Source organism: Poecilia reticulata, chromosome 17, assembly GCF_904066995.2.
Source record: "Poecilia reticulata chromosome 17, P_reticulata-male-v2, whole genome shotgun sequence".
Lineage (NCBI taxonomy): Eukaryota > Metazoa > Chordata > Actinopteri > Cyprinodontiformes > Poeciliidae > Poecilia > Poecilia reticulata.
This window is the reverse complement of record NC_088846.1, coordinates 12496620-12522446: the sequence shown is the minus strand read 5'-3', so window position 1 is coordinate 12522446 and position 25827 is coordinate 12496620. Positions and strand designations below refer to the sequence as shown.

At 41.5% G+C, this 25827-nt stretch overlaps 2 protein-coding genes across 6 annotated transcripts in view; one reads left to right on the top strand and one right to left on the bottom strand.

Annotated features, from left to right (window-relative positions):
* Window positions 1–10451, bottom strand: part of LOC103479274 (nuclear receptor ROR-beta-like) — a 19880-nt gene extending 9429 nt beyond the window's left edge. The window contains exon 1 of the mRNA XM_008433626.3: window positions 9975–10451. Coding sequence (XP_008431848.2) covers window positions 9975–9981 — 7 coding nt within the window. The 5' untranslated portion in view covers window positions 9982–10451. The remainder of the gene's footprint in view (window positions 1–9974) is intronic.
* Window positions 9462–25827, top strand: gpr35b (G-protein coupled receptor 35 b). 5 transcript variants are annotated; one of them, XM_081598457.1, is made up of 3 exons: window positions 9491–9536; window positions 10623–10675; window positions 17903–25827. In XM_081598457.1, the coding sequence occupies exon 3, from the start codon at window positions 24536–24538 to the stop codon at window positions 25427–25429; it is 894 nt and encodes a 297-aa protein (XP_081454583.1). In that variant the 5' UTR covers window positions 9491–9536; window positions 10623–10675; window positions 17903–24535; the 3' UTR covers window positions 25430–25827. The 5 variants fall into 5 exon arrangements, with proteins under 5 accessions (XP_081454580.1, XP_081454583.1, XP_081454582.1 ...); XM_081598454.1 differs by lacking the exon at window positions 10623–10675 and having other exon boundaries at window positions 9462–9536; XM_081598456.1 differs by lacking the exon at window positions 9491–9536 and having other exon boundaries at window positions 10564–10675.

Genomic DNA, 25827 nt, shown 5'->3' with positions numbered 1-25827 from the left:
CACTTTGTCATCATTTTTTTGTTATTTTCTGCGGTTCTTAGCATTTTCGACAGATGTACAGCAAGGATGTTCAAGGAAAATGTGAGGACAGCTTGTTCTAGATGTGTCCTGCAGGGTCTGTTCCCTCATAAACTCCACAGCGAAGATTTACAGCAGAGCAGACTTTCTAACAAGCAGAAATGTGAGTGAGGGGCGGGTGGAGGGGGGAGGCAAGGCAAGGCAAGCAAAGGGTATGTTATGGAAATTACTGTTTTTATTACAGCACACTGAAAACGGCGGAAAAGGCGTTGTAATATATGTTTGTATTTTCTTTCTTCAGTGATGCCAGATGCTGGAAAAAAAAAAAAAAGTCTCGAGTGTGTGGAAAGTAACAAACAGGCCAGCAGAAGGGAAGAACTGTAAAACTTATGCAGTCATGCGAATTTGCTACCCGAGAAGAAATTCTCTTAAAGATTTGCTGCTACATTTGCTAATCATCTCACCTGCTAAGACTCCTGGACATTTTTACAAGGTTGATAAATGGAAAAATCTGGAGCGAAACCTTCGCCAAGACATGCCACGCCTTCACGACGACCGTAGTTAAGGAGTAGTCAGCTAATGGTCCTCGCCAATATGCAATAATCAGCCATAACATTACAGTCCCTGTAAGGTATAATTAGTGATGTACAAAGGTATTTCTTTGCTAATACGGATTCCCTTTGAGAGCTGGTGTATTCCAATTTTGACTGTACTTTGTGTTTTTCTAAGCACCAACATATAACTAAACTAAAATGCAATAAAGTATATTCTGTGGGTAGAAAGTGGTGTGAATCCTTTAGTTTAATAAAAAGGGGAAAAAATTGCCTGTCAGTTACTAATCGAGGCCAGAAAACCAAAAAATTGCCAGATTGTGATCTCTGACTTATTTATTGTTGCATTTCCAATTTAAAAAAAAGAAAAGAAAAAAGCTTTGTTCCATGTCCTGCAAGGCAAAGACGTGCTGATTGTTGGATCTTGGCAACAACCTAATTATTTTCTAGAACTAAACATGGGTGCAACACTTTCTCTACAGTAGCAGGCCTTCAGCTGATCCTAATAAAACCGCTCACAATGGCTCAAACAATACGATTGAGAACCAGAAGTGTTCCCCTCACCCAGCAGCTTAAATGGCCTAACATCATTTATGGGACGCCAGATCAGTCCAAAGAATTTCCACTGCGAAGCCCACGGGGCAATAAAATCTACCAAATATTAGGAGTGCAATCATAACATTATGGCTGATGCTTAAAAAGGCTTTGGGTTTCATTTTCATGAGCCGTTATGTAACCCTTTGCTGCTCCTCTCCAGGAGACCCCACGACAGCATTAAAAGGTGTAGACTTCCAGTTTATGAGTCTGGGAGCCTGAAACATGCCTCATTATCAGAGGTTACTGCATGTTTCAAACGGACTCTTTGTGAATCCCGTGCTGACGACAATTAGCAGCTATTTCATAGTGCAGGACTATGACGTGACCTTTCTAATGCTTAGAAAGTAACAATATCAGTACAGTTCTAATAATGTCATTTGAAGCACTTGTATGTCGTTTATTTAGAAATAGATCAAAGCAAAGAAAAAAAAAACCCTAGAATGAACTACTGCTTAATATTTTAATAGTTTAACAAGCCGCAATGTTATGCCAACTTCTGTTTTGAATCAGACACATTAATAAGAGTTGCCGGCTACAGTATTTTGAAATGACATATTTTTAAACTGTCAAATTTGTCTTTCAGTCCACTGATGGGCAGCAGCGATTTACTTCATGCTCTGTACAGCTAGGACAAACTCCAATCACTTTCCCTGTAATTATATTAAATGATATGACAGAAAATAAAAACAAATCATTGTGTGTTTTTATGTAAAGCTGCTGTCACACCATTTCCAATCATGCCACATATGCTGCAGTATTTAAATAATTCATACTTTGATCTAAACATGAAAAAATAAACAGGATTTAGGGAAAAATCAAGTCTTTTTACATCTTTACAATGTGTGCCGCTTCTGATGCGCTTCCTTTTTGAATGGTGCATCTGTTGGGATCAGGAATTAACAATGTTGTCATTTTTTATATATACACTCAAGGATTAACTGACCATCTGGTAGTGAAATAAGAAAGCTCTACAAATGCTCATGAGCATTAGGCACTAATAAAAAAAAAAGAAAAAAAAAGGTTATGCCACCAGTTTCACTTTTAGTTTCAAACATCTAACATAGTGATTGAAATTACACAACGGCAAAGTGAGATCAGGCACTGTTCTCGGTGGGTCATTGTTGCAATATCAGAGTCACAGTTGCATCATTTTATCGACAGCTGAACGCATATTTGGTAAACAACCAAGCTTATCTGGTAGAGCGTTATTTTCAAATGTCACACCGTCTTCCAACCCAGTGGACATGAAAGGGAGACATACATTAATGTCATTTTTCACATTTTAAAAAAGGTGAAACTCAAAACATCACCTGCTCAACATACTGCGCTGCGTCTTCTTTCTAGACACACAAACACCAAGTTGCACACACAGCGAAAGCTTAGATAACACCATACGAAGTGTGGCGGTGCGCACCCTTCACACGGCCTCTTCCCCCCACACCCCCACCGTCGAAGAAACTGAGCATACAGGCAGATAGGAAATCACATGACGGCAGCACATAAGACACATATACAAAGAAACCTTTTCTTCTGCTACAATTACTTCAAGAGACAGTCGGTCGGCGCCTGGGTTTGCCGGTCAGAGCGATCTGATCGGTTTTTTGCCGGTCAGAGCGATCTGATCGGTTTTGCGTATGGAAAACTGTGGAGGAATTCTGAGGTTATTGTTGGACTCTGGAGTTCTGAAAAGCACAACTTTCCTCTTTTCTTTTTGTTCCACAAATGCCTCGACTGTCTCTTCGCTAAAACTGTTGACTAAAATAGTCCAACTGATGAGGGCAGCTGCAGGCATGCAATGGAAAAACATCACCCTCCCCTCTCTCGCGCCTCTCTGCCCCTCCCGCGCCTCTTGATTATATAACTCCTGTCGGGGAGCATTCTTCGCAAGAGCTCATTGAGCAAGCTCACTCCAGCAGCCAGCCGTCGCCCCGCCCTCCTCGGGCTCTTCGCTTCCCACTGGCTGGTCGGCGCTGGCTACTGCCTCTGCACTGGCTGAGTCATCCGTCACTCTGGGGATGGAGCCTGTCAGCCCATGTGGACGTTCTGTCCCACTGACACACTTTCCCACTGCAGGCAGGGAGGGAGGAAGGAGGGAGTGGAGCCAGCACTCTGTCCAAACCAGTTTTAAGGTGGAGTTGAACAATGCTAAAATTTCGCCTCAAAGCATCTATGCGGTTACAGAATTAGCAGGGTTACGTAATGACAAGCTTAAAGAAGATACAAGTCAGTGCACGATATATATATATATTTACAGATTTGTCTATCTTTTCACCATGGAGTGCCAGTAACATGACACCACATGCGGTGTGACCGTCACGGTACGGGCAAGTGCACCACACTCAAACCGCTCAAACCTTGAACTTGACCGTCTGCTTCCCACCCCTCTCTGTTCTCCTTTGACATTGAGCTTCTGCTTATTCTATTCTTGTGGTGTGCTGAGAGTCACAAACACACAAATGCCCAGCCAACCATCCCAGCCAGCTAAAATACACACACACACACACACACACACACACACACACACACACACACACACACACACACACACACACACACACACACACACACACACACACACACACACACACACACACCATTCTTTCCCAGCGTACAACCCTTATTTGATATGCAAGCACAGTCAGAGTTATATTTTCTTAAAGCTTCTAGGCAGACATTTCTGTATTTTTTTTTCTATTTGCTTCACTGTTTTGTTGTAAATTATTATTTTACAGGTGAGATTACTCACTCTCAAGTAAACTTTCAAAAGTGGAAGCCTTTGGTGACACCACCAGGCAAAGGGAGTCTAACTGGAGCTCTTTAAGCATTTTTCTGTGTTTTCTCCTTGTATTTGCATGGTGTTTTGTATCTGTTAAGTTGTACTTAGAGCCGAAGCAAAAATGTTTTGAGTATTAAATAAGAACGCTGCATGGCTTTCAGAAATATGTAGTAACAATGAAACTGGTGGAAACAGTTTCTAAAGAAGGCCAGGCAGACCGGAATGGTGAGATTTCATCGTCAGACATTTTTATTGAAAACACTGAGCGATTTGAAGAACGAGCTGTTCTCCAAGTTATTTGGGTTTGTTGATGAATTACAATTAGTAGATAATTAAATCTTAGTAACATTCACAGCAGAACTGCTGGTTTACCAAACATAGTTCTGTCTGATCAGTTGGCCTCAACACAGCCACTCCTTAAACGTTTCATAATCTATGCTGCGTTCCTATTAAAAGTGGCTCATTCACTAATAATGTTTTGATAATACGTATGGCACTTGAAATGTCATCGACACAAAAGCAGATTTAAGAATAATCTTCTTCGAAGCTCTTTTTAAAACACCTGACATTTTCTGAAATCCTGCAGTGTGAATCATTATATAACCATGTTTTCATTGTCAGTATACAACCAACTGTGAAAAATACACCAACATATTGCATCTTTAGTTAGTTCACATTGCAATATCTTGGCATTAGCCAGATTTAGAAGAAGGCGGGACTTTGGGTTAGAGACAGTGTTGGTAACCCCAACCTCACAAGTTTACTTCACAAATACAAACTACAGCAAAGACAAACTACTGATGGTTTAACATCAACTTTAAGTTTTTTTAGGCCTGAAAAGATTCCAATAAACACAATGTCATCTCTAGAAATGTCTCTGTCCATGCAAAGGAATATAGAGTAACTATGTTAGACTTGAAAAGGGTGATGTAATGTAGTCACTGAAGTCCAGGGAAGACAGAATAGAAATCATGGAGTGTGTGCACACAAAGTATTTGATTTGGTCAGGAAGTTAGCGCTCGTATCTGAGAATGAGTTGAGTTGAGTTCTAGCTGCAGGTTGGAAAAATCAGTGGGATTCGCTATTAGCTGTTACGCTAACTAGTATTAACTGGTAAAGCTTTACGTGGTAAAATACTATAAAAAGAAAATAACAACCAAAAACATAAATATTGTAAGTGCACCAGTAGTTGAAAGAGATGCCTTAAGTGCGTCTACATATTTAATGCCCGGTACTTTGACAATGGTTTTGTTTTGTTTTTTTGCCATTTGAGTGTTTAATTATGTGGTTCTGCTCGGTGGCAAGTTCTGACTTTCCCAGTTTTTAACTCCACATTCACGTGGCATTCTTGTGATATTCCCAACTTCAGAACAAAAAGAGCGCACCGTCAAATTGGCAGTTGCCGTTTGGTTTGTGTTTGGTTACATTGTCTTCTCAAAATAGTTGTGTGGGATACCTCGCATGGAAATCCAATACATGAAAACATCTCGATGTTATGACCCAATAAGTTTTCTTAGAAACCTTGAAAACTGCGGTGTTTGTAAGAGCTCCACTGACGCTCCCTTAGTAATCCTTTGCTGAAGTTCAGCCCAGGCTGCCAGGCTGAGGCATGTTTCGTTCAGACGAAGCCATTTTGAGTCAACCCTTTCCGATCAAAGATCTCAATTAGTTTTTATATGTGTATAATGTGACTCACTTGACCGTAACCTGGTAAACAAATGAGGATCAACAAACTAAGCTGCATGCGCACAATCATAGAATTGAAAACAGGAAACAAACTATGAGGAAGGTCTGTAGCAAGTAGCTAACTCCAAACTTTGACTCTACCATCAACAGCGCGGTAGGAGAGATTTGTGTTTGAAAATCCAAAGGAAAGGTATTTGAATATAAATAGCTGTGTTTTTGCTTCAAAAGTGACATTAGAGGCTGATTCCTGATCAGAATATGTGCTTCTTTATCAATTAGCTGAAAGGTCTGAAAGGATTATGACTTGTGGAGGTGAAGCACGTCAGACCAATTTAGCTCGCTGTCGATAATGGGGTAGAAATAAGAAGAGTGATTACCTTTAACCCTGAATATCACTGCTGAGCTGCGCTCAGTGTTTCTAACCTTTCGCTCTCTCTCGAGACACTGAGCATTCCAGGAAGATCAACACCAGCGCCGCTTTTTTGTTTCAAGCATGATGCGTAAGGTCTGGAGGGTTTTAAGTTTGTCACAAAATCTGAGTAGACATCTGCAACAAATGATAACCGAGCAGAAAGAAAATGCAAAACAGGAACAGATTTTCCAGAATAAAGCAGGTGTTTTTGAACTTCGGGGCTGCAAACCTTTACGCAAAGCAAACAAGGGAAAGAGACGGCTTTAACGGCCGAGACAAACACTCTGGCCTCTGACTATTTATCAACCAGCTGTATGTACAAACTGGTTATCTCTACAAAGAAGTAATTCAGCAGAGGGTGGATTGGGCTTAAGGGAGAAGGAAAATCACCGACTGAGCCTCAGTCAGTGATTCTCGATGTCCAACGAGGAACGAGCCAGGTGATAAAATGTCCGACAAGTCCATGACCAATGTGTCAGGCAGTCAGTGTGTCAGTGTGTTAGAGATGATCTCTGATAAAGTCAAACACACCTAGCAACATCACACCTGACAACCCGCATACACATAAAAGTGCCATTTAATCTTTATAATCCTGGGAAACTGTTGACGCATATTATTTATTTCACAATGCAAATCTCTTATGACATGAGAAACAACATGGTGACAAATGCTGGTTGCTCTAAGATGTGGTAGATTTCACACTTTCTGGTGAAACAAAATGAGAACAAATTCAGCGAGAGGTGGAAGTATCATGATTTGGAACTGTGAACCTTTTAAAAAACCCAAAAAACCAGCCTTTTTGAGGCTAAAGTGTGTGGAATAATTTCTAGATTTTATTTCCCTAAAATCAGATGTAAAGGAATCTATATTCAAAACTTTTTTTTTGGGTGGGGGTGAGGGGGATTAAGACTCGCATCTCTAACACTGAACTGTCTGGAGTAAAGTGAAAGGGAGTTTCTGCTTTAACATAAAAAACAGTTTTGTTAAACTCGTAGCATCCTACTCTATACTTAGAATAGGATGCTCTAAGTAAAAAAAAAAGAATAAAGTCAAAAAAGACATTTGGGAAAACTTAAGGGTTTCTAGTTTGGACAAGAAATTGATATTTGAATAAAATTGGAAACAAAAAGGTAATCGCCTATAAATGCCATCAAACACAACACTTTAACAAATACTAATATTCAAATTTCCAAGCATTGTTCATCTGATATATTTTGCCTGTAGAAAGTGACATCAGCCAAAGAATATCAATATATATTGATATTCTGTATTGAAGCCAAGTCCATCAATACAGGGCCTTGCTTTAGTAAGGCCACTTATGGCACCATAACCTCAGCTTCAATGTTTTTCAACATTAAAAAGATTAAACTTTTACTGATCTCCACATAGTTTAACGTTGTGTGTTTTTACCTCTGCACTTTATGCAGTTGTACTATATAGATACTTTTTTTGCATTTTAAATACCACATACCACAGCTTTACTTTGTTACCATTAATGTATCATTTAAGTAATTAGATTTTTAAGCTTGACTTTTGCGACAACTCCTAGTACACTTGTTGCCTCCTACTTAGTTTGGCGGCCGTGAACTGTTGCTCAGTTTGGAGTTTGGTTTGACTAGGCTGCCTCTGACATTTCTCACAAAACTCAAGCTGCAACATTCAGCTTCGCTCCCCTTTCGAGCAACCCCTCAATATAGCCAACTAATGTTTTCAAGTTGCTGGATGTCTTTCTCCTTACACTTTTTTTTTTTTTTTTTTTTACTTTTCTGCGAGACTAGAGTTGACTTACAAAGAGAGTCGTCTTATCTCTGTCGAGGAGGAAATTGATTTTTTTTGCTCAAGAAAAAAAAGGGGGCTGGGGACAGACAGAGAAACACTGGGGCCTCTGGTGGAGGGAGGTTCCCTCTCTGGCCGGATATCCAAATGTAAACAAACTGCAGTCCTTTCTTAGCTAGCTCGGCCAAAAAAATGTAGTTTTTTTTTTTTTTCACACAACCTCTTGTTTGCTCTCTCACAATACACGTCAGCATTTTGTATGCACATAAGATGCAATCAGAACAAGTTCTCCTGCAGTTTTGGCATGCTGACCCACCGTAGGCGCTTGCTACAAACTCTGGATTGTTCTCCTGCTCTACTGTAAGCAGGTCGTCAGCTGTCTGTGCACTTCCGCACAATGTTTTATAGCAACGGTGAAAGATCACAAGACGCATGTCACACACTGACAGACAACCTGTGTTAGAGGCCAGTGAAGTGCTCAGCTCTGTTCCCGTTTCCCCTCTGCGGGCCCCCGCTCAGGCTCCAGTGGTATTTGCATCTTTTAAAATAGAAAGAGCCCACCGAACTCGCCAGCAGCCAATGTCCAGACTGTACACATTCTGCACACTGAGCATCCTACTCTAAGTATTCACTCTAAACTGGAATGTGGTTTTATAAAAGCATCGTGCTGCAGTGGAGAAGTTTCATTTCTGGTGACAACTGACAAAATAACAGTGACCCCAAATATCAATTGAGTATACAAGTAACTAGCAAACCAATTGGAGACAGAAAAAGTTAATATTTTTCTCCAAATTTGATCTATTTTATTGTAAATTGTCATCATATTTGCCATTTTCTTTGACGATCCCACATTTGTTCACTTCCAGAACCCAGCGGGTAACTGATTACGAAGCACAGATTTGGATCAGGTATTCAGAAGGAGAGCCAGTGACTAAGTTTCCGTTGTATTTTTTGTTTCTCTCTTAAATTCCTTTCCATTGTATTGTGCCGTCAAGTTACTGTGTTTTTGTGTGATTTTGTCTGCCGACGTCCCCGGGGCCTCTTACGGTCTTACAACCGCCTCTGATAATTTAAGAACCTGAAAAGGAGACCGCGCTCCTTAATCCAGGGCAATAATTCTTGACAGCAATTTCTTGAAATAAAATTCACTCAAGCTCCTTTTGGGATTTCACTGTGCGTAACGTTCGCGCCTGCAGCCGCACATGGCGCTGCGCGCTTTTGCCGTCACGAAGCTTCCCAGAGTCCTCCTCTCCTCCCTCCGCTGTAGATGCTGTATAATGCTCTGTGACATAACTAGGTCAGTGGAACAGCCGGGTTTCTCTCTCCCTCCGTAACTCACACTGTCGGCCATGCTGGCACAGCCATCACACCACAACAACACCAAGGATAGATCCTGCGCAACCTCGGCTGTGCGAAGGAGCACTTTGTTAAATTTGCCAATGGAGGATTTCAAAGTAAAACGTTACAATTCAAGTTCATAGGTAAAACAATAAACACACAGCCTCAGAGTGAAAGCACTTCCTTGTGTTTTCCGACGCTAAACAAATAGATGCAAAATAAAGGCATTTAAAAAAAAATCATCTACTTGATTAACATTGTCAGAAACCTGATAAGATCGATTACATAACAGTTTGGTTAACAACAACTCCCCCCCTCCCCTTCTCTCTCGTTGCATAACTTCCAACATGGATCCCCCGAAAAAAATCCACAGAAGTCACAGGTGAGGTTTTTTTTTCTTTTTTTCTGACGTTTATGACATCGCACCGCGGTGAATTGCAAAATGCACCATTGCGCGTGCAGGAACCACAGCCTTAGCCTCGTTCTGAATTTCATATTAAGAAAACACGCAGTTTTTATGTGCCTCTTGTTTATTCTTAATTTAAGCCTCACTGATCATCGCACTTGATGGGAATTTTGATGTTTTAGCAGAGCGCCGCCTCCGGTTCTGTGCGGCCATAATCCAGTCAGGAGGGATTAGTGCGCACTGGGAGGAAAAGCGGGCGCTCTCTACAGAGTCCCTGTGCGCACACATGTGGCAACAAATCCAACCCGAAACAGGCAACATTATGATCCAGCATGGCTGCACAAACAATCATTTATTCATTTCAATGAATGAATAAATGATATATATATATATATATATATAAAGAAATCTTACCTCTCATTTTTGATGCGTTCTTTATTTCTGGGCAGGGCGGTGAAGACTCGGCTACATGGATTTAGTGTTGGAAAACAGACGAGAGGCGAATAAAGCGCCGGAGCCAGACTAAGCTGGCTGTATAAATATGAACTTATTCCCAACTGCGATCAGCTTTAATAAGCACGACCCCAAAAACCTTTTTTTCCCCCCTTGTTTTTAAAAAAAGGAAAACAGAAAGTGGCAACCAAAAAAAAGAAAGAAAGAAATAAACTCCTCTTATTTATCGCTCGACCAAGTTCGAGAAGAATAAAAGAGTGCAGGAAATCGCTTCGGATCTCATGGTAGACGTCCGTCGCGCACCGAGCAGCAGCTTCTCCTCAACTTTGTTGTTTGGTAGTTTGATTTGACAGATTTGATCCGCACGATGAAGGAGCGTTGTTTGGACCCCCCCTTTCTGCGCTCTGACTCTCCGCCTGCTTTCCTTTCCGTCTACCCTGCTAACCTACTTTCTCCAAGCGTGGACTCTCACATGATCTCACCGCCGTCAGCTCCTCCCGCAACGGGCGCGGGGGCGCGCAATCGAGAGCGCGTTTAAGGTGGCCTGGCAAATGATTAATAAAGAACTACAGCTCTCTTTTTTTCTTCTTCTTCTTCTTTTTTGTCCAGGAGAGTAATGTGAGAAGGATCAGCTTCAACTCCTTTGAGCAAGAATTAGGAAGGTAATTACAGCCGCGGTCAGTTCTGCTTTAATACTTCCCTGGCATTATGTTGCCCAAAGCAGCTTTATTTGTGCAACAGGGCCCATTGAGTTAGGTAATGTCATACCTTTCTTATGGCGTGGTGCCAAAGTAAAAACCAACAGCAAAAACCTACCAAACGGGTCTTTTGTTCGACAAATAGCTGTTTCACGTCACATTGATATGATCTTGCAGAACTAAAAGCCTCAGTGTAGTCTTTAAGCACCCTCTCCTTCCTCCTGCCTCTTTTCATTTTAGGCAGGCTGTCAGTTTTGATGAAATGAAGCAAGTGTTTTATTATGAAACCCTGAACCGAGAAGTTGTTATCTATAAAAAGATAAGCTGTGTTGAACCCACCACACCTTTGTTGCCCTGGTGATTGGTCTGCCTGACTTAGTGTGCAGACAGACACAGTGCTTTGCAGAAGGAGTCAAGCTTTTCACTTTTTTTTTGTTGTTGTCATCTTAGGGACGAAAATGTCTGGTTTCCCCAAATTAGACAAAAACGAAGTAGAACGTGACTATAAAGCTGATGGGAAGTGGGAGTTTGTTTCCTTTTTTGACCAATTAAAATCAGAAAAGTGTGGCATGCATGTCTTTACTTTGCAAAATTACTTTCTGCTTCATGAAGTCTGCAACTGTTTCAAGGTCCTTCTCCATCTCTGCACATCTGGAGAATGCCACTTTTGCCCATTCTTCTTAGAAACATACATAGCTCACGCTTTTTTTTAGCTTATTTAACTTCATTGGATGGAGAGTGTCTCTAAACATCAATTTGGAAGTTTGGAACTGAGATTCTCAATTGGATGCAAGCCTGGACTTTAATTGAGCCATTCAAATACATGAGCATGCTTTAATCAAGCACATTTTCAGATGAGCTTGATTCAAGAAATGGTACATAAGCAAAGTTGTGTAAACCCTGATTACAGGCACTCTTTAAACAAAACTTAAAACTTTCTTTCAATAACGGTTTTATTCTCACCACTCTTCTATTATAGGCCAGATTTGTGTATTGCATGACTAGAAGTTGTTTTTGTTGACAGGTTCTCTGCGGCGTGTCGTAGCAAAAGTAGGGGAATGTAAAGATAGGATCATTCTTTTGATTTTATGACAACAAACGTCAACTGATTTTGTGGACCCGTTTTGTGTTTATGTAGCTCAGATCACTTGCATGTAGAGTCGATTTGAATTGGAAATACTGAATTGAATATAATCTCTGGCCATCTTCCCAGCATTTACTCACTCTTTATCTTCTGATGAATTATCTTGAGGGCAAGGGTTTTCTTTGCCCGAATGGATTTGGACTTGCAGACGTTGGGCTGATGTTTTGCATCTGTTATTCCAAACTGATCTAGTAGCATGTCACGACTCCTAACATCTCAATTAAACCCACAAGTATTGCACACTTGCTAAATTACCCATACTCCCCCCCCTCCAGAATCTGTTCTGCACATTTTCTTGCCTTTGTTTTATTTTTTTGTGTCTGGGTATTTTTTTTTTGTTTTTCCATTTGGTGACTAACTTGTGGCAGGCAAAGTTTCCAGCTCATCAATTTAGATTTGCGGCAAAACAAATGAAAGCAATTTTGAATCTGCGTATCTCTGTTCTTGGGACGATTTTGTTTTCTGGGAACTGGAAGGATGATGTTGCAGTGGCAAGCGGCTTTATGATGCAATGATCTGGCAGTGCTGTTATGAAACAGTATGAAGGCAAAGATTACTCGAACTAGGTTAGTGGAGCAGCAGAGCGCAGAAAGCCAACAGGAATTACACAGACAAGCACAAACACGTTCTCCAGCATGGGTGTGTGTATCTGCAGAACTTTGTCCTTTTGCCACTTCCCTCTATTGCACACATTATCTGTTTTTATTTGTATACTTCCCCATCTCAGTTTGACACATTTGAATATATCCAAATACCACAGCCGTTTTCGTTTATGTGCATCAGCTAAAATCTTCCGCACAACTCCGCTCTCAGACGTCTGTCTGAGTCGTTTTCCTCCTCTTTCGCCCCTGCACCCTCGCTCGTTTCCTTGTTGCCCTGCGTCTGCCTTGACAAAGGCAGTGACACTTTGACCTCGGCTCTTATGTAACCGCTGCGCGGCTCCCGCGGAGGGAACGCGTGGAGGGGAGGGCCTCGGCATGGATTTGAGCGCGGCAGACATTTTGTTGCCCGGCGAAAAAGTGGGAAAGAGCATGGGAGAAGATGAGACTCGGAGGGAGGGGGAAGCTAGAGGATGTTTGGAAGGCTGCCAGCGACGGTATAACAGGATGAGGAAGTTGACCGGGGGGGGGGGTTGGGGAGGATTGGCTGATAGAAATGAAACATAAATAGATGGACTGTTTGTGATAGAGGAGCAAAAAGCCAAAGCTGAATTTCTGAGATTACACAGAGAGTTTGAATGTTTTAAAGTACAATGTCAGCCAGTGGCGGTCCGTGCATGAATGCTGCCCTGGGCAAGAACTTCCCCCCCCCCATCTGTGCTCTGTATACATTGTGATAAGAATGATAAGTGGTTAGAAGAGATGAGATGAGATTTCAGGGAATGTTTCTCTCAGTTTGTGGGTGTTTTGAAGCCATGCCAAGAAAAGGATTGAAAATATTAATTTCTCTTGGGATGAGGGGAATAAAGGAGGGAGGGGGACAAATTAATCTCAGTTTAATTGGGTTTGGGGTGGAAATACCCAGTTCATGTTTGACTATTCAAAATGATTCAGATTTTAAACTAGAGCCAATAATATAGGTCCATATTTCTTGAAATGAAATACCAACTTCCTTTCCTAGCCGAAGTGTGCGACCATATTGCCTAATGCTGATGTTGTATAGCACTGACGACAACAAGCAAAGAGACAAAAAAAATGGCGCTCTGGGCAGTGAGCCGTATGACCTATATCAGAATTTCCTTGAGTAAATTATTAGTAAAATATGGAAACAGGAAACACACCCAACTTTGCTTTATGGCCAACATCGTGTGGTAACCACGATGTGGAGCCGCAGAGAAGCGGCTCCATATGAGGCACTCGTATTTAACGCACTCCATCTTGCTCGCCGGCAACAATCTTAACATCAGGCGAGCAGATATTTTGTTGTTCTGCAGTTTTTGTTGTTAGGAGGAACGTAAGGTTTGCCGTTAAGTCAGATCAAAGCCAGGTTTCGTCTTGTGACTCCCTGGGGTTGAATTTAAAGGCCTCGCTCACATCAAAGAGTCTTTGTAGCGACGGAGTGACGGTCTGTAACTGATTGGCTGCACATGGTTCCAGCAGGGGCCCTTGTGGTCAAACCCTGCACCGTCAGCTCTCTTCAGATTCCACTCGGACTTCTCGCCGGTCACGCTGTAAAACATCCTCGTGCATTATTGCACCGCAGTGATTTAACCTTACATTTTCCACCAACTCTACGTGTTGTTTACTCCCTCAGTGAGCCCGCAGCACACGCAAACATGCATGTCCTGGCTTGTGCCAGTTGGTTCGCCGAGATTATTTCGGCCTCCCTCCATCCATAGAGCCGTAATCCCTCAATGCTTCCCCCAATCTGTTAATCTTCCTGCTCTCTTCCCTCTGGAGGCATAATTAATCCCCCTCGCCATCCTCCCCCTCCACATCCCATAGGGCTGCGGCTTTGTAATCTGGAGCTGGAAGCTTCGCCGCATCACTAGGTCAGTGTGTCAGAGAGAGTACAAACACTGTTCTCTCCCTCAGCAATCTGCTCATCCTCCACTGCGCTCCTCCTCACGTCCTCCTACCTCAGCCTTTTCTTCTATCGTTCTCATTCCCAGCTCCTTTCATCTTCCCCTGCTTCTGTTGCCTCGCTGTGCTCCCGCACATCTGCTTCTTCTCCTTCGGTTTTTATAGACTTCGCCGTGTAGGAAGTGATAAAGCCTGCGGAATAAATATAAAAGTAAGGGTTCAATCACGGGTTAGGAGGTGTGAAGCCGAGCACTCGACCGCCCTCAGTTTTTAGCCATCACACAGCTTATGTTCTGTAGGATTGCTGTCCGATGGGAATTCTTAAAAAAGCGTCAGCTTGGCTGGAATTTGATACCAGATGAAAGAAGCACAGAGAAATTAGAATCTGATTCATATGTTTCTCCACTGCAGCCATTAAGGATTCATACCTCTTGATCCTTACACATTCAGTGAATTTGAATAGGTATTTCTGTGTTAGAGCAGCACAAAGTTCAATGTCACTTTAAAGTGGAAGAAACTGAAGGATTTCGTTTTTATGCCTTTCATAGCAGCCTTTAGCATTTATAAACTGAAAAATTATCTTTGCGAAGTAGCCAAGTCAGATAGGACGGACTTGAAGATCAGCTTTCAAGTCTTTCCACGGATTCTCGGTTGGAGTTAGATCTACACTTGGACTGGGCCGCTTTAACTCAACTTCTAACTTTAACTTCCCATTCCTTGGCTGCATGTTGAGGGTTGTTATCCTGCTGGAAGCCGAGCCTCCATCACAGTCCTTTGCAGCCTCTAACAGGTTTTCTACCAAGACAGCTCCTTTAACTATGACCAGTTTTCCTGTTCCTGCTGTAGAAAAGTCTCCCCAAAGCATGATGCTGCCGCCAAAATGATTCACCGTGGAGACGGAGAGCTCATTGTGGTTTCGGTCACGTCGTTGACTTGTGACAATTTTAAATGAGACTTCCTTATAGCCTGTCCCTTCTTCACAGCCCAAATTTGTGACTGAGTGTGTGACCAGTGGTTGTAGTTGACCTGTAAGTAGATTCTCTCAGCTGATCTGCAGCTTCTCCACCGTTTTTTTGGTAAGATGGACAACCATTTTGTTTCCAGTAAGTGCCAAACTCACTCCTCTTTCAGATCATGGATTGAACAGCTCTCTGTGAAATGATCAGGGCTTGGGGAAACCTGACTCTGCTGTAATCTTCCCCACAACTGTAGCTCTGACCTGTCACGAAGGCTGTTTGTTGCACAGGATTTTATTTAAGCGCATCAGCGTAAAAGGGGCATCAAACAAATGTATCAGTGTTTTGTTGTAAAAAACAAAAACAAATTTAAAACCACCAATTATGCACTATTTTTTGTTGGTATATGCATACAAACTTGTGTCTTTAACATAATATGCAACAAAAACAACGTAGGAGATACTATTCTAAGGCGTTGTATATTTCAATATAGAATCTAACTAGTGCGTGGTATCTCTTTCGAGCAGTTTTGTTTGTGGAAAATATTGACAAAGGGGTAATCGTACGCAGAACGGCAGATGTTTTTCTATCGACTCTGGAATTGATTGCCTGAAAGCAGCAGGCGGATTGTTTTGTTGTTATTGTCAAAACAGAAACCACAGACAATACAGACCAGGCAGAGGATCTTTGCATGGGTGCAGAGCTCTATAAATAAAACCTGAAGAGTTTTATTTGAATGCATTCCTCTTGTATTCAGTCACACATATTTAATTAAACCAGTTTTAGTGGAAGCTTTGTCCAGCCACTGGATGTTGGCAGGGCAAAGAGGCCAGTTTGAAACATCTTTTATCTCTACTTTCATGCGCTGCCACTTAATACCTGCCAGGCACTGCAACAAGCATTCACCGGACAATAGGCAGAGGCTGAAGTAGCTGCTGAGCTCCATCGCAGGCACTCTGAACGATTGTTGGTTTTATTCCACTCCTGGCCAAAATCTCCCGACTTCAATTATGAAATTCGTTCTCGTGTGTTGCCATTCCCAGACGAGCTTTCATGGAAAAACTTTTTCGGTTATTTGATTATGTAAACAGCTTGCTAACACACACACACACGCACGCACCCCCCCCCCCTCCCCACACACACACACACACACACACACACACACACACACACACACACACACTGACACAATGAGATGCATTGAATTACAGCAGAGGATAATTGTCTCCCAGGATGCCTGGACTTGTCCTGAAGTACATAATCGGTAACAAATGTCTCCCTCATTCTGTCCGACACCTCTCCTCTTTGTTTCTCACAGAGCAGTTTAAACATCCACGCCCGATCATGCTCAAACGGAGGGAGGAATTAGTGCCGCTGACGCACTCCCGGACTCAAGCTAACAAAAGATTGTCGTGATTGATTAATCTCATAATTAATTTGTCAACCCCTGTTTGCCATCAGTGCAAAGCTGAGCCTGAAATCACTGCGCCCGCCCGCTCCAAAACGCAGGGAGCTGATGCAAATACAAATGTATGCCATGCAAAGATGTGGCGTGCATGAAGCCAGGTCTCCATGGCAACTAGGCTGTGTTTATCTCCGGTGTGACTCAATGTGCTGTGCCATGTGAGCCTGACCTAGATATAAGGTATACGCCCAGGCGAGTGTGAACGCGCACACGCTGGCATCGCGCTCACATGGAACCGCACATGGAAAAACACACGGCCACCGACTCCATGTTTGTGCCCGGAGCTGAAGCGAACCGCGTTGGAAAGAGAAGAGACGAGCTATTCCACTGTCCTGCTGTTTGTTGTTGTTTTTTTGTTATTGTTGCTGTTTTTTTTCATCAGACACGATTATTCCTGTATCATGTGGTCTTATTTTCTTCTTTTTTTGACCCGATTACCTAATTTTGCTGCTGAGCCATAAAGCAAGGCTTTTATTTGCTCTTTGTCTCGGTTGAATGGTGTTTTTTTTTTATCCACCCATACCCTGACTGATCCTGCATTCCTGTTTGAGTCTAATAAAGGACTTCCACAAAAAAAGAAGAAAAAAATATATTAAATCATCTTCTCCATGAAGCTTGCCAGTGGAGGGAAGCATGTGGAAATTTCCTGGGTTTGGAATTGCTAAATTCCGGCCGACCAACACTGGTAGAGGACACGGATCGCCAATTCATTACTGACTGTGGAAACATCCCAATGTAACTCTAGTAGCCTGGATTCTGGGCCTCTGCATCTTCCCTTCAGAGTTTGAGATTTTGAGTTCCCAATAAAATGCCCCATTTATGTTAATTTCTGAATAGGACTTTGGTCCATTGTGTAACAGTGCAGTTCTTTTCCCCGTCAGCCCAGGTTAGATGCTTCTGACTTCGTCTCTGGTTCAGATGTAGCTTAGCCCATGTTGCAGTTTTCCATGTTATTTATGGAATTTTTTTCTACCACATTTTTTCCTTCCACTCAACTCTCCATTCATATGGGTTTTATAAAGCATTGTGTAAGCATCCGGCTTCTTTAGCAACGACCTTTCTTTTAATTTGGATGCAGTTATGAAAATCTGATTTCTATTCCAGGTGGCACTCCTGAAGGTCTGTTTTGACTCTGCGGTGGCGTGAGTCCCATCTTTTATGGCGTAGCATATGCGGAAACAGAAGCTGCGCTGAGAGGAAGCTTTTGGATAAGCTCATCAGAGAGCCTGGCTCTGAACCTGGGATGCCCTCTTGACCCAGTGATGGGAGTCAGAAGTTAAGCAAAAATAACATCACTGTTGGACAATTTCTCACGCCTCGTGTATAAACCTGTTGCAGCACCAGAGACCACCTTCAGTGCTGTACTGTACCGTCACTGGTAACACTTTATTTGAAGGGGTGTCATAAGACTGACATGACACTTTCATAAACATGACATAACACCTGTCATGAACATGAATAAGCCTTCATGAATATTTATGACTGTTGTCATAACGTGTCATTCGGTAAATTATGACACTTTTAATACAAAGTTGACATTATTCAAAACGTCTTTGTTAAGACAACTTGACATTAACCAAGAAATCATTACTGTTTAAACTTCACCTTTCATGACATAAAGTTACCTAATTTTTAAAGTGCAATCAGTAATACTTTCATAACAAATTTATATCAGTAATATGATATAATCAGTAATATATGACAACTTGACATTAACCAAGAAATCATTACTGATATAAATTTGTTCTTGATCTAGTTTTAAATTGTATGTTTTTGTTTTTAAACTGTAAGTTTTTATTTTATTTTTTATAATGTTGTGTTTTAATGTACAGCACTTTGTATCAGCTGTGGTTGTTTTAAAGTGCTTTATAACTAAAGTTGGTTTGGTTTGGTATTCTTTTTTCTGCACTTGAAATCTGCACAAGTAGATGTTTTACTTACTTACCTACTTTTATGTGGAAGCTGTAAAAGGCTATCGAAGAGGCAGCTACCATCAAATCAGCCTCTGTTGCGATTGTTCAGGGAATAGTAAAACATTTCTACAGTGATTACAGCTGTAGGCCACAATCATCAAACAGATCCTTAAAATAAATCACAGTGGCTCCAGTGAACCTATATATAATTAGAGTTTTGCTTTTTGAACTGAATTACTGGGAGGTGTGTATTTCCTATTTATGCTTGAATCAGAGGGCTCGTTCTACGTGTGCGATTAATGCGGATTAATTATTTGTTGCCCCACTTCAAGAGTGTTTCAACACAACAGCAGCCAGCATGCCACCTCAGATTGTTTGCTTGCAGAGATAAACAGCACAGCGGAGAATCAGAATCAGGGATGCGTGAGATCTTCATACGTAACCCCACCGCATGACTCACTCATCCTGGATCGGTCTGCAGAAACAGAGACATCCAGTGTTGGATTGGCAGTATAACACTCCAAGCTTATGTAATGCTTGGAATTTGCACTTTAGGCCCCTTTAGCCATGGTTCCCGGCCCATATTGTCACGGAGCTGCCAGGACACATGATAAGTCACAAGTCAAAATGTGTTATGAGGCTATTCAGATGGCAGCTGAACGCGGCGACTGTTCCACATCATATCAGACAACACAGCGTAGAAAATGGGCCTTATCCTCAAGACGTTTCTATAGGTGAAGGTCGTCAAAACAAGTCACACTTTCTGGAGGCTGTGAGCAACATGACTTCTTCCAAAGGCTGAAGAACCTCAACAACAGATTGATGACCCCCACAAACATTATGTAATGTGGTAGCGTTATGCAATCACAAAAAAAAAAGAAAAAAAAAAGCTGCCTCTATTTATCTGAGGCAGATAAATAGATCTAACATGTTGTTGCTGAGTCATCTGAGTTGACATGTATCTGTAAAGCTGCGAGTTGTTTTCTGGGCTCATTTGGAGGACATGGGTCTCGGTGAAATGGACGACTGCGCCATGGTTGTCTTACTCAGAAGGTGTGCAAAAAAAAAAAAAAAAAACTGCATTGCGTCACAGCGGGTAGCAGATCAAAAAGAGAGAGAGAGAGGGAAGAGACAGGATGGGTTGGGAAGCAGGGGTGCAGCCAGCTAAGCCAGGAGGGAAGACAGGGAGGGGTGTGTCCTCACTGACCTAGTTAGAGCTAAATGGAAAACCCCCGCCCTCGCCTCCTCTTCCTCCTCCTCCTCCTCCTGGCCTTGTCACTGACGTGTAAAAGGCACTTTCAAACATTACCAGACAGATAAAAGTGAATGCATGACGACGATGGGATCATGTGGAAGACGGAGTGGAAGACGGAGACAGAAATCCACTGAAACTAATGTACCAGGTCTGGGGGAATATCTCAGGGAAAACCAGATGGGCCTAAACGGATTTCAGACAAATTAATTACAACAACATACTGCATCTAAAAATATTGAGCCGCCTCATATCCTGTGCGATATTAGGTTGTTTTTGCTTTTATTTCCACAGAACAATATCTGTGAGGCATGAGGGTTGCTTTTAATAACACCGCAACATAATAACTGCCAAATGCAGACTAATAAACAGGATTTAATCTAACATCTCCCGGGCTTTTTCCCTGACTCTGCTTTCTGCAAATATGGCGGTTTCAGAGTTGATTCAAAGCAAACGGCAGCCAAACAGGTGATCTGACCAACAATCCGTCCAACCTTAACGAGTAAATACACCAAACGGATTGCAAATGTTCTGCAGGAAGCAAGTTTGGCCATTTTTATCTACAGAGTACTTGTTGAGCTCTAGAATTTTTCTCTCACATTTTCTCTCATTACAAGCACGAACTTCAACACATCTAACTGGGATTGGGTATTTATGACAGAGCAACAGAGTCGAGCGCACAGAGCTCTGCTCAATCCATTATCTGTGCAACCTAAACCGACAAGCTGGACCTGGAGAAGATCCGAACTGGCAACTCTGGAGGAGCAGCGGAGATGCGTAGATGCGGTGAGAGAATAACAGGACATTTATCGGTCAAAGCCTTGCTCGGTTCGCCATATTTATGCAATCTAGAGGTCATGGTGAAAACCTAGAAGCTCAGACTAAAGTGAAACTTTTTGGTCTACATTCAAAATGCTATTGGTGGTGGAATATCACAGTGAAAATGCCATGCCACTGGTGAAACATGGTAAAATGTTGCTGTTATAATTTTGTCAGTATTGAGTCAAATTCAGGGAGAAAACCTGAAAAAAAAAAAAAAAAGAATTTGAGACTGAGCTTGCTTTCCACCACAACAACAACCCTAAAAATGCAGCTAGCGCTCCAGTGGAATGGATTCGATTAAGAAAAGTTTATTTGTTTGAGTGTCTTAGACCTAAATGTACTTTTTGCACGAACTTAAAACTGCCACTTACAGTTGCTCTCAGTCTAATATGTCTGAGCTTGAGCCATTTTCCAAAGAATAATTGGCATAATGTCAATCTCTGGTTGGGTGAAGCTGGTACAGGCATACCACAAGTAACGGCAGTGAAAGGTAGCTCTGCAAAGTTCTGACTCAGGGGTAGCTGAACACAAGTGCAAGTCACAAAAAAAGGAGAAATGAAAAAAAAAAGAAAAATATGCACGTCACACTTTACAGAATGCATAATTTTTCTTCCTCTTCCTAATTATGCACTGTTTGTAGTTTTAATGTGAAGAAATGTGAGGCTTTGTTATTGTTTCCTACAGGATGGCGGTTTGATCTTCCTGTTTCCAGCCACTCATTCCCTTGATGAAAAGCATTAAACTCATTCAGCGAATTACTTTTTTTTTTTTCTAAAACTTTCCTATAACCAGGCCGCCTTGCCTTAAATAGATTGAGCCAATAAAAAGGTGACTTTATTCTCTCTCAGCCCCGACATTTCTTTTTGGGTCATGTATTTTGTCACTGGTTCCATTTGGCTCGTCCAAAAGGCTTCTTCTCCAGATTACATTTTCAGACAGCCCTCCTTTTTTTTCTTGTTGTTTTTACAAAGCCTTTGGTTGTTCACTCTCTCTCCCCCCTCAACCCGTCTGGATGAAGTTTCAACTTCGGTTTCTCAAGACAAGCTGGAGTCTGAGGCAGATCCGAACTCCAAATGTTCAACAGAAAACCACAAAGGCAATAGTAGTTTCCCAAATCAATTAAAAGTTTTCATGTTTAAACACTAGAAAAATACCAGACATCTGTAATGTGCAGGAAAATCTTTTTTCTTTTTTTCTTTTATTTAAACCATTCTCGGTTTAGATTAAAATCGAAGCCAAGTATGGTACTCTGTCGATGTGGAGATGAATCTCTAAAGTTCTCCAAAAGGTTGATTATTTCGCGATTTCAGTGAATGTTTGCACTTTCTACTCTCTGTTCTCAGTCACTCATTGACATTTTGTGCATCAGAGAAACCCATTGCTGAAAGCAAAAGACCAGTACTGAAACCTCTCATGTTTCAGTAATAATTGCCAGAAAGAAACTTAAAATTATCCATTGATCTTTTAACACCTCTGATATTGTGAGGATCTGGTGTTAATTTAGGTTTCTGTGTTTTTCAGTTGAGCCTCCCTATTTTCCCCATCTCCCCTTGATTGTCCCCAGCTGTCCCTCGTTTCCCCTGATTACCTTCCCCAGTCTTTATACCCACCTGTGTGTCTTGCTCCCTGTCAGGTCCTCATCTACTGTCATGTTATTTGTTTACTGACATTAGTCTTTTGTCAGTTGTCGTTAATTATTTACCCGTTGCTACCAGAGTCAGAGCTTCTGCCGCTGCTCTTCTGTGCTGCCTGGATTTTGTGAATTGTTTGTTCATGTAAAAACCATCATTTGCATCATAACCTGGGTCCGACCACATCTACCTCACCACTTCAAACCCAACCTCATGACAGATATTGTGTATACTAAGTTTTTTTTTTTTTTGAAGAAAAATGGGAGGAAATCCAGTTGGGACACATTGCCCCAGTGGCAGTTCTCGCATGATTGCTGCGTTAGTCAAACCCCTCCTTGTGCTGCCTCCAAACCATGACAAAATGAGATTTTGGGGTAACACTTTATTTGAAGGGGGGTGAATAAGACTGTCATGACACTTTCATAAACATGACATAACTCCTGTCATGAACATCAATAAGTCTTCATGAATATTTATGACTGTTGTCATAAAGCATCATTCGGTAAATTATGACACTTTTAATACAAAGTTGACATTATTCAAAACGTCCTTGTTATGACAACTTGACATTGACCAATAAATCGTTAATGTTTAAACTTTACCTTTAATAACATAAAGTTACCTAATTTTTAAAGTGCAATCAGTAATACTTTTAGAACAAATTTATATCAGTAATGATTTCTTGGTTAATGTCAAGTTGTCATAACAGACATTTTGAATAATGTCAACTTTGTATTAAAAGTGTCATAATTTACCGAATGACACTTTATGACAACAGTCATAAATATTCATGAAGGCTTATTCATGTTCATGACAGATGTTTATGACAGTGTCATGTCAGTCTTATTTACCCCCCTTCAAATAAAGTGTTAACGATTCTGGGTTGGCATAAAGTGCGGTCCAGTCTCTCACAGAACATGTAAGCTAGAGTTGCTATTCTCAAGGAGACGAGTAGTCTACAAAAGTGGATGCTAACTCTCCATTGACTTCACATGCATAAAAGTAATTGAAATTTCTTTAGGGGACAGCTGACAACTAACTACCTTGATTTTTTTCCCTCAGTCTTTTACTCATTTAATGTCCTTTAAAATGCTGGGGGAGCTGACCCAAGGTTATATGAGACCTATAGCACAATTTAATTCGGGAACCCTTATCTAGAAAAACAGAGCAGAAAGCAAAGGCACAACTGACCACCCATTTTTGTTGTCTACGTTTAATCAGTTTTTAATCCCTCATTCGCCCAACTCTCTTTTTTTTATCATTTGTGAATATAGACACAGACATGTGGAAGTCTGTGCTAAATTAGGTCTGAAAGTGGCACTTATGGTTAATTTCTCAACTTTCACTGTCTGAACTTCACTTGGGTATGCAGGCCAGCAGGGGGCCCTTTCTATTCACAAACAAGTTCTGAACCTGTTTGCAAAACCTGTTTATACTTCCTGCATGAGATGGGGCTGTAAGCTGTAAACATCAGACTTGACAATCTGTGCAATAAATCTGAATAACAATTTTTTTTAATTGTTGCATTAAACTAATAGATAAACTTTCCAGTTTTGTTCTAATGAAGTGAAATGTTCCTTTTTAAGATGGTTTTGAAATCGTTGTCTGCATGTTCCTCTTGGGTCAGATTTAGTTCTTAGTATTGGTTATGCTGAAGAACTTTTCTCAGCAAGAACTAGTTTCTTGTTTTCCTGGTATTTAAGAACTCAGCTTAAAGGTTCTTGAGAATAATGAGCATGTGTGGCTTTAAACGCCATATTTAACAAAACAGGAAGGCAAAAACCACACAAACAGTTTGTAAGCAGGCGGGTTGATAACTCATGTCAGACATCCTGATGAAACCACCATAGCAATCTTCATACAGTCAGTAATGCTGATAGTCACGAGAGCAACACCTGTGGTAAGTTTTCCATTACCTTATACCTTGTATGACTTTGACTAAAGGATTAATGCTCATGTTTTATACCAGTTAATTTTAGCTTCATCTTCTTCAAACTTTGTTGAGTATCAGTGAGTTGAATGTGTGATTGTGGAGGGATTTTTCTTTGGGCGATCATCTATCAAACAAAGATCATGCTAACGGTTTTTTGATTATTTTATACAAGGTGGCTTCTTGCGGATGAAGTTCAAAATGTGCTCCAATGACAACATAACCACTAATGCAACCAGTAACACCACCGATACATGCGTCAGCAGCGTTCTGGAGGGTTTGGGTTACGGCCTTGTGTTTCTCCTGGGTCTCGTCATCAACAGCGCTGCTCTGTGGGCCTTCATCGCAAAGCGGGCCTCCTGGACCGACACCCACATCTACATGCTGAACTTGGCTCTGGCTGACTTTACCCTGGTCCTTTTCCTTCCCTTCAGGATTTACGACGCCTTTTTCTGCCTGCCTAAGACTTTGCTCTGCACTGTCCTAATTTTTATTCACTTTGTCAACATGTACGCCAGCATCATGACCACGACAGCCATCAGCCTCCACCGCTACCTGACCGTCAGGTTCCCGCTGCAGGCCAGATCATGGAAGAGGAGAAAGGCGGCAGCTGTCGCCGTCTGCTTGCTCATCTGGGTGGGTTTGGTTTTAATCGTTGTTGTTTTTCGCAACGATAACCATCCTAAAAAACTCTGGACATGCTATGAAAGATGTAAAGATAAGAGAATCCATAAACAATTCACCTTGCTCCTGTTGTCTCTCGGCTACCTGGCTCCTCTGCTGATAATTGTGTTCTGTTCCAGTCGGATCATCCGTATTTTGGGGAAAGAGCAAAACAAGTCAGAGGAAAGGAAAAGTATCGTAGGAATAATAAAAGCAAACATGATTGTGTTTCTTGTCTGCTACACACCAATCCACATTGCGCATGTGGTAAGTTTGCTCTACAAGGTTCCACAAAACTGGAGGGACGTTTATCTACCGAGTCATAAGTTTTTACAAGTGTCTGAATGGATCGCCTCCACAAACTGCTGCTTTGATTCTATCAGCTACTATTTTTTATTAAAGACGTTTTACGCTCAGTGACACCTTAGAGCTGTTGGGTTAAGGCTACGAAAGCTGAGACAAAGGGGCGAGGCGTTCAGTTCTGACTGAATCCCATTCTGTTGTTACATTGGAGGGTTTATCTTTCCCTGCTGTCAGAGCCAGCCCAATGTTCATTCAAGTTCCAAAATACTTGATTGATCTCAAAGGTAAATCAAATCAAAAGACTTAGCAGAGTCTTAGCAGACAGCAGAGCATCATTTTGAGCTCCACTTTCAGGTACGCCTTTCACCACATAACCACTGACCCTCTTCTGATTATTTTCTCAGCTGTTTTGAGTTCAACTTGTTTTATAGTTTCTAACTGCATAAGCAGATATAGGAAGGTGTATGTTGTGTTGTATTTCAAGTGCTGAAATGAATAAATGTTATAATATTTCA

What these genes read in the sequence shown, in the direction of transcription:
- gpr35b (XM_081598454.1), top strand. Translation starts at nt 24,536, where the DNA reads ATGAAGTTCAAAATGTGCTCCAATGACAACATAACCACTAATGCAACC.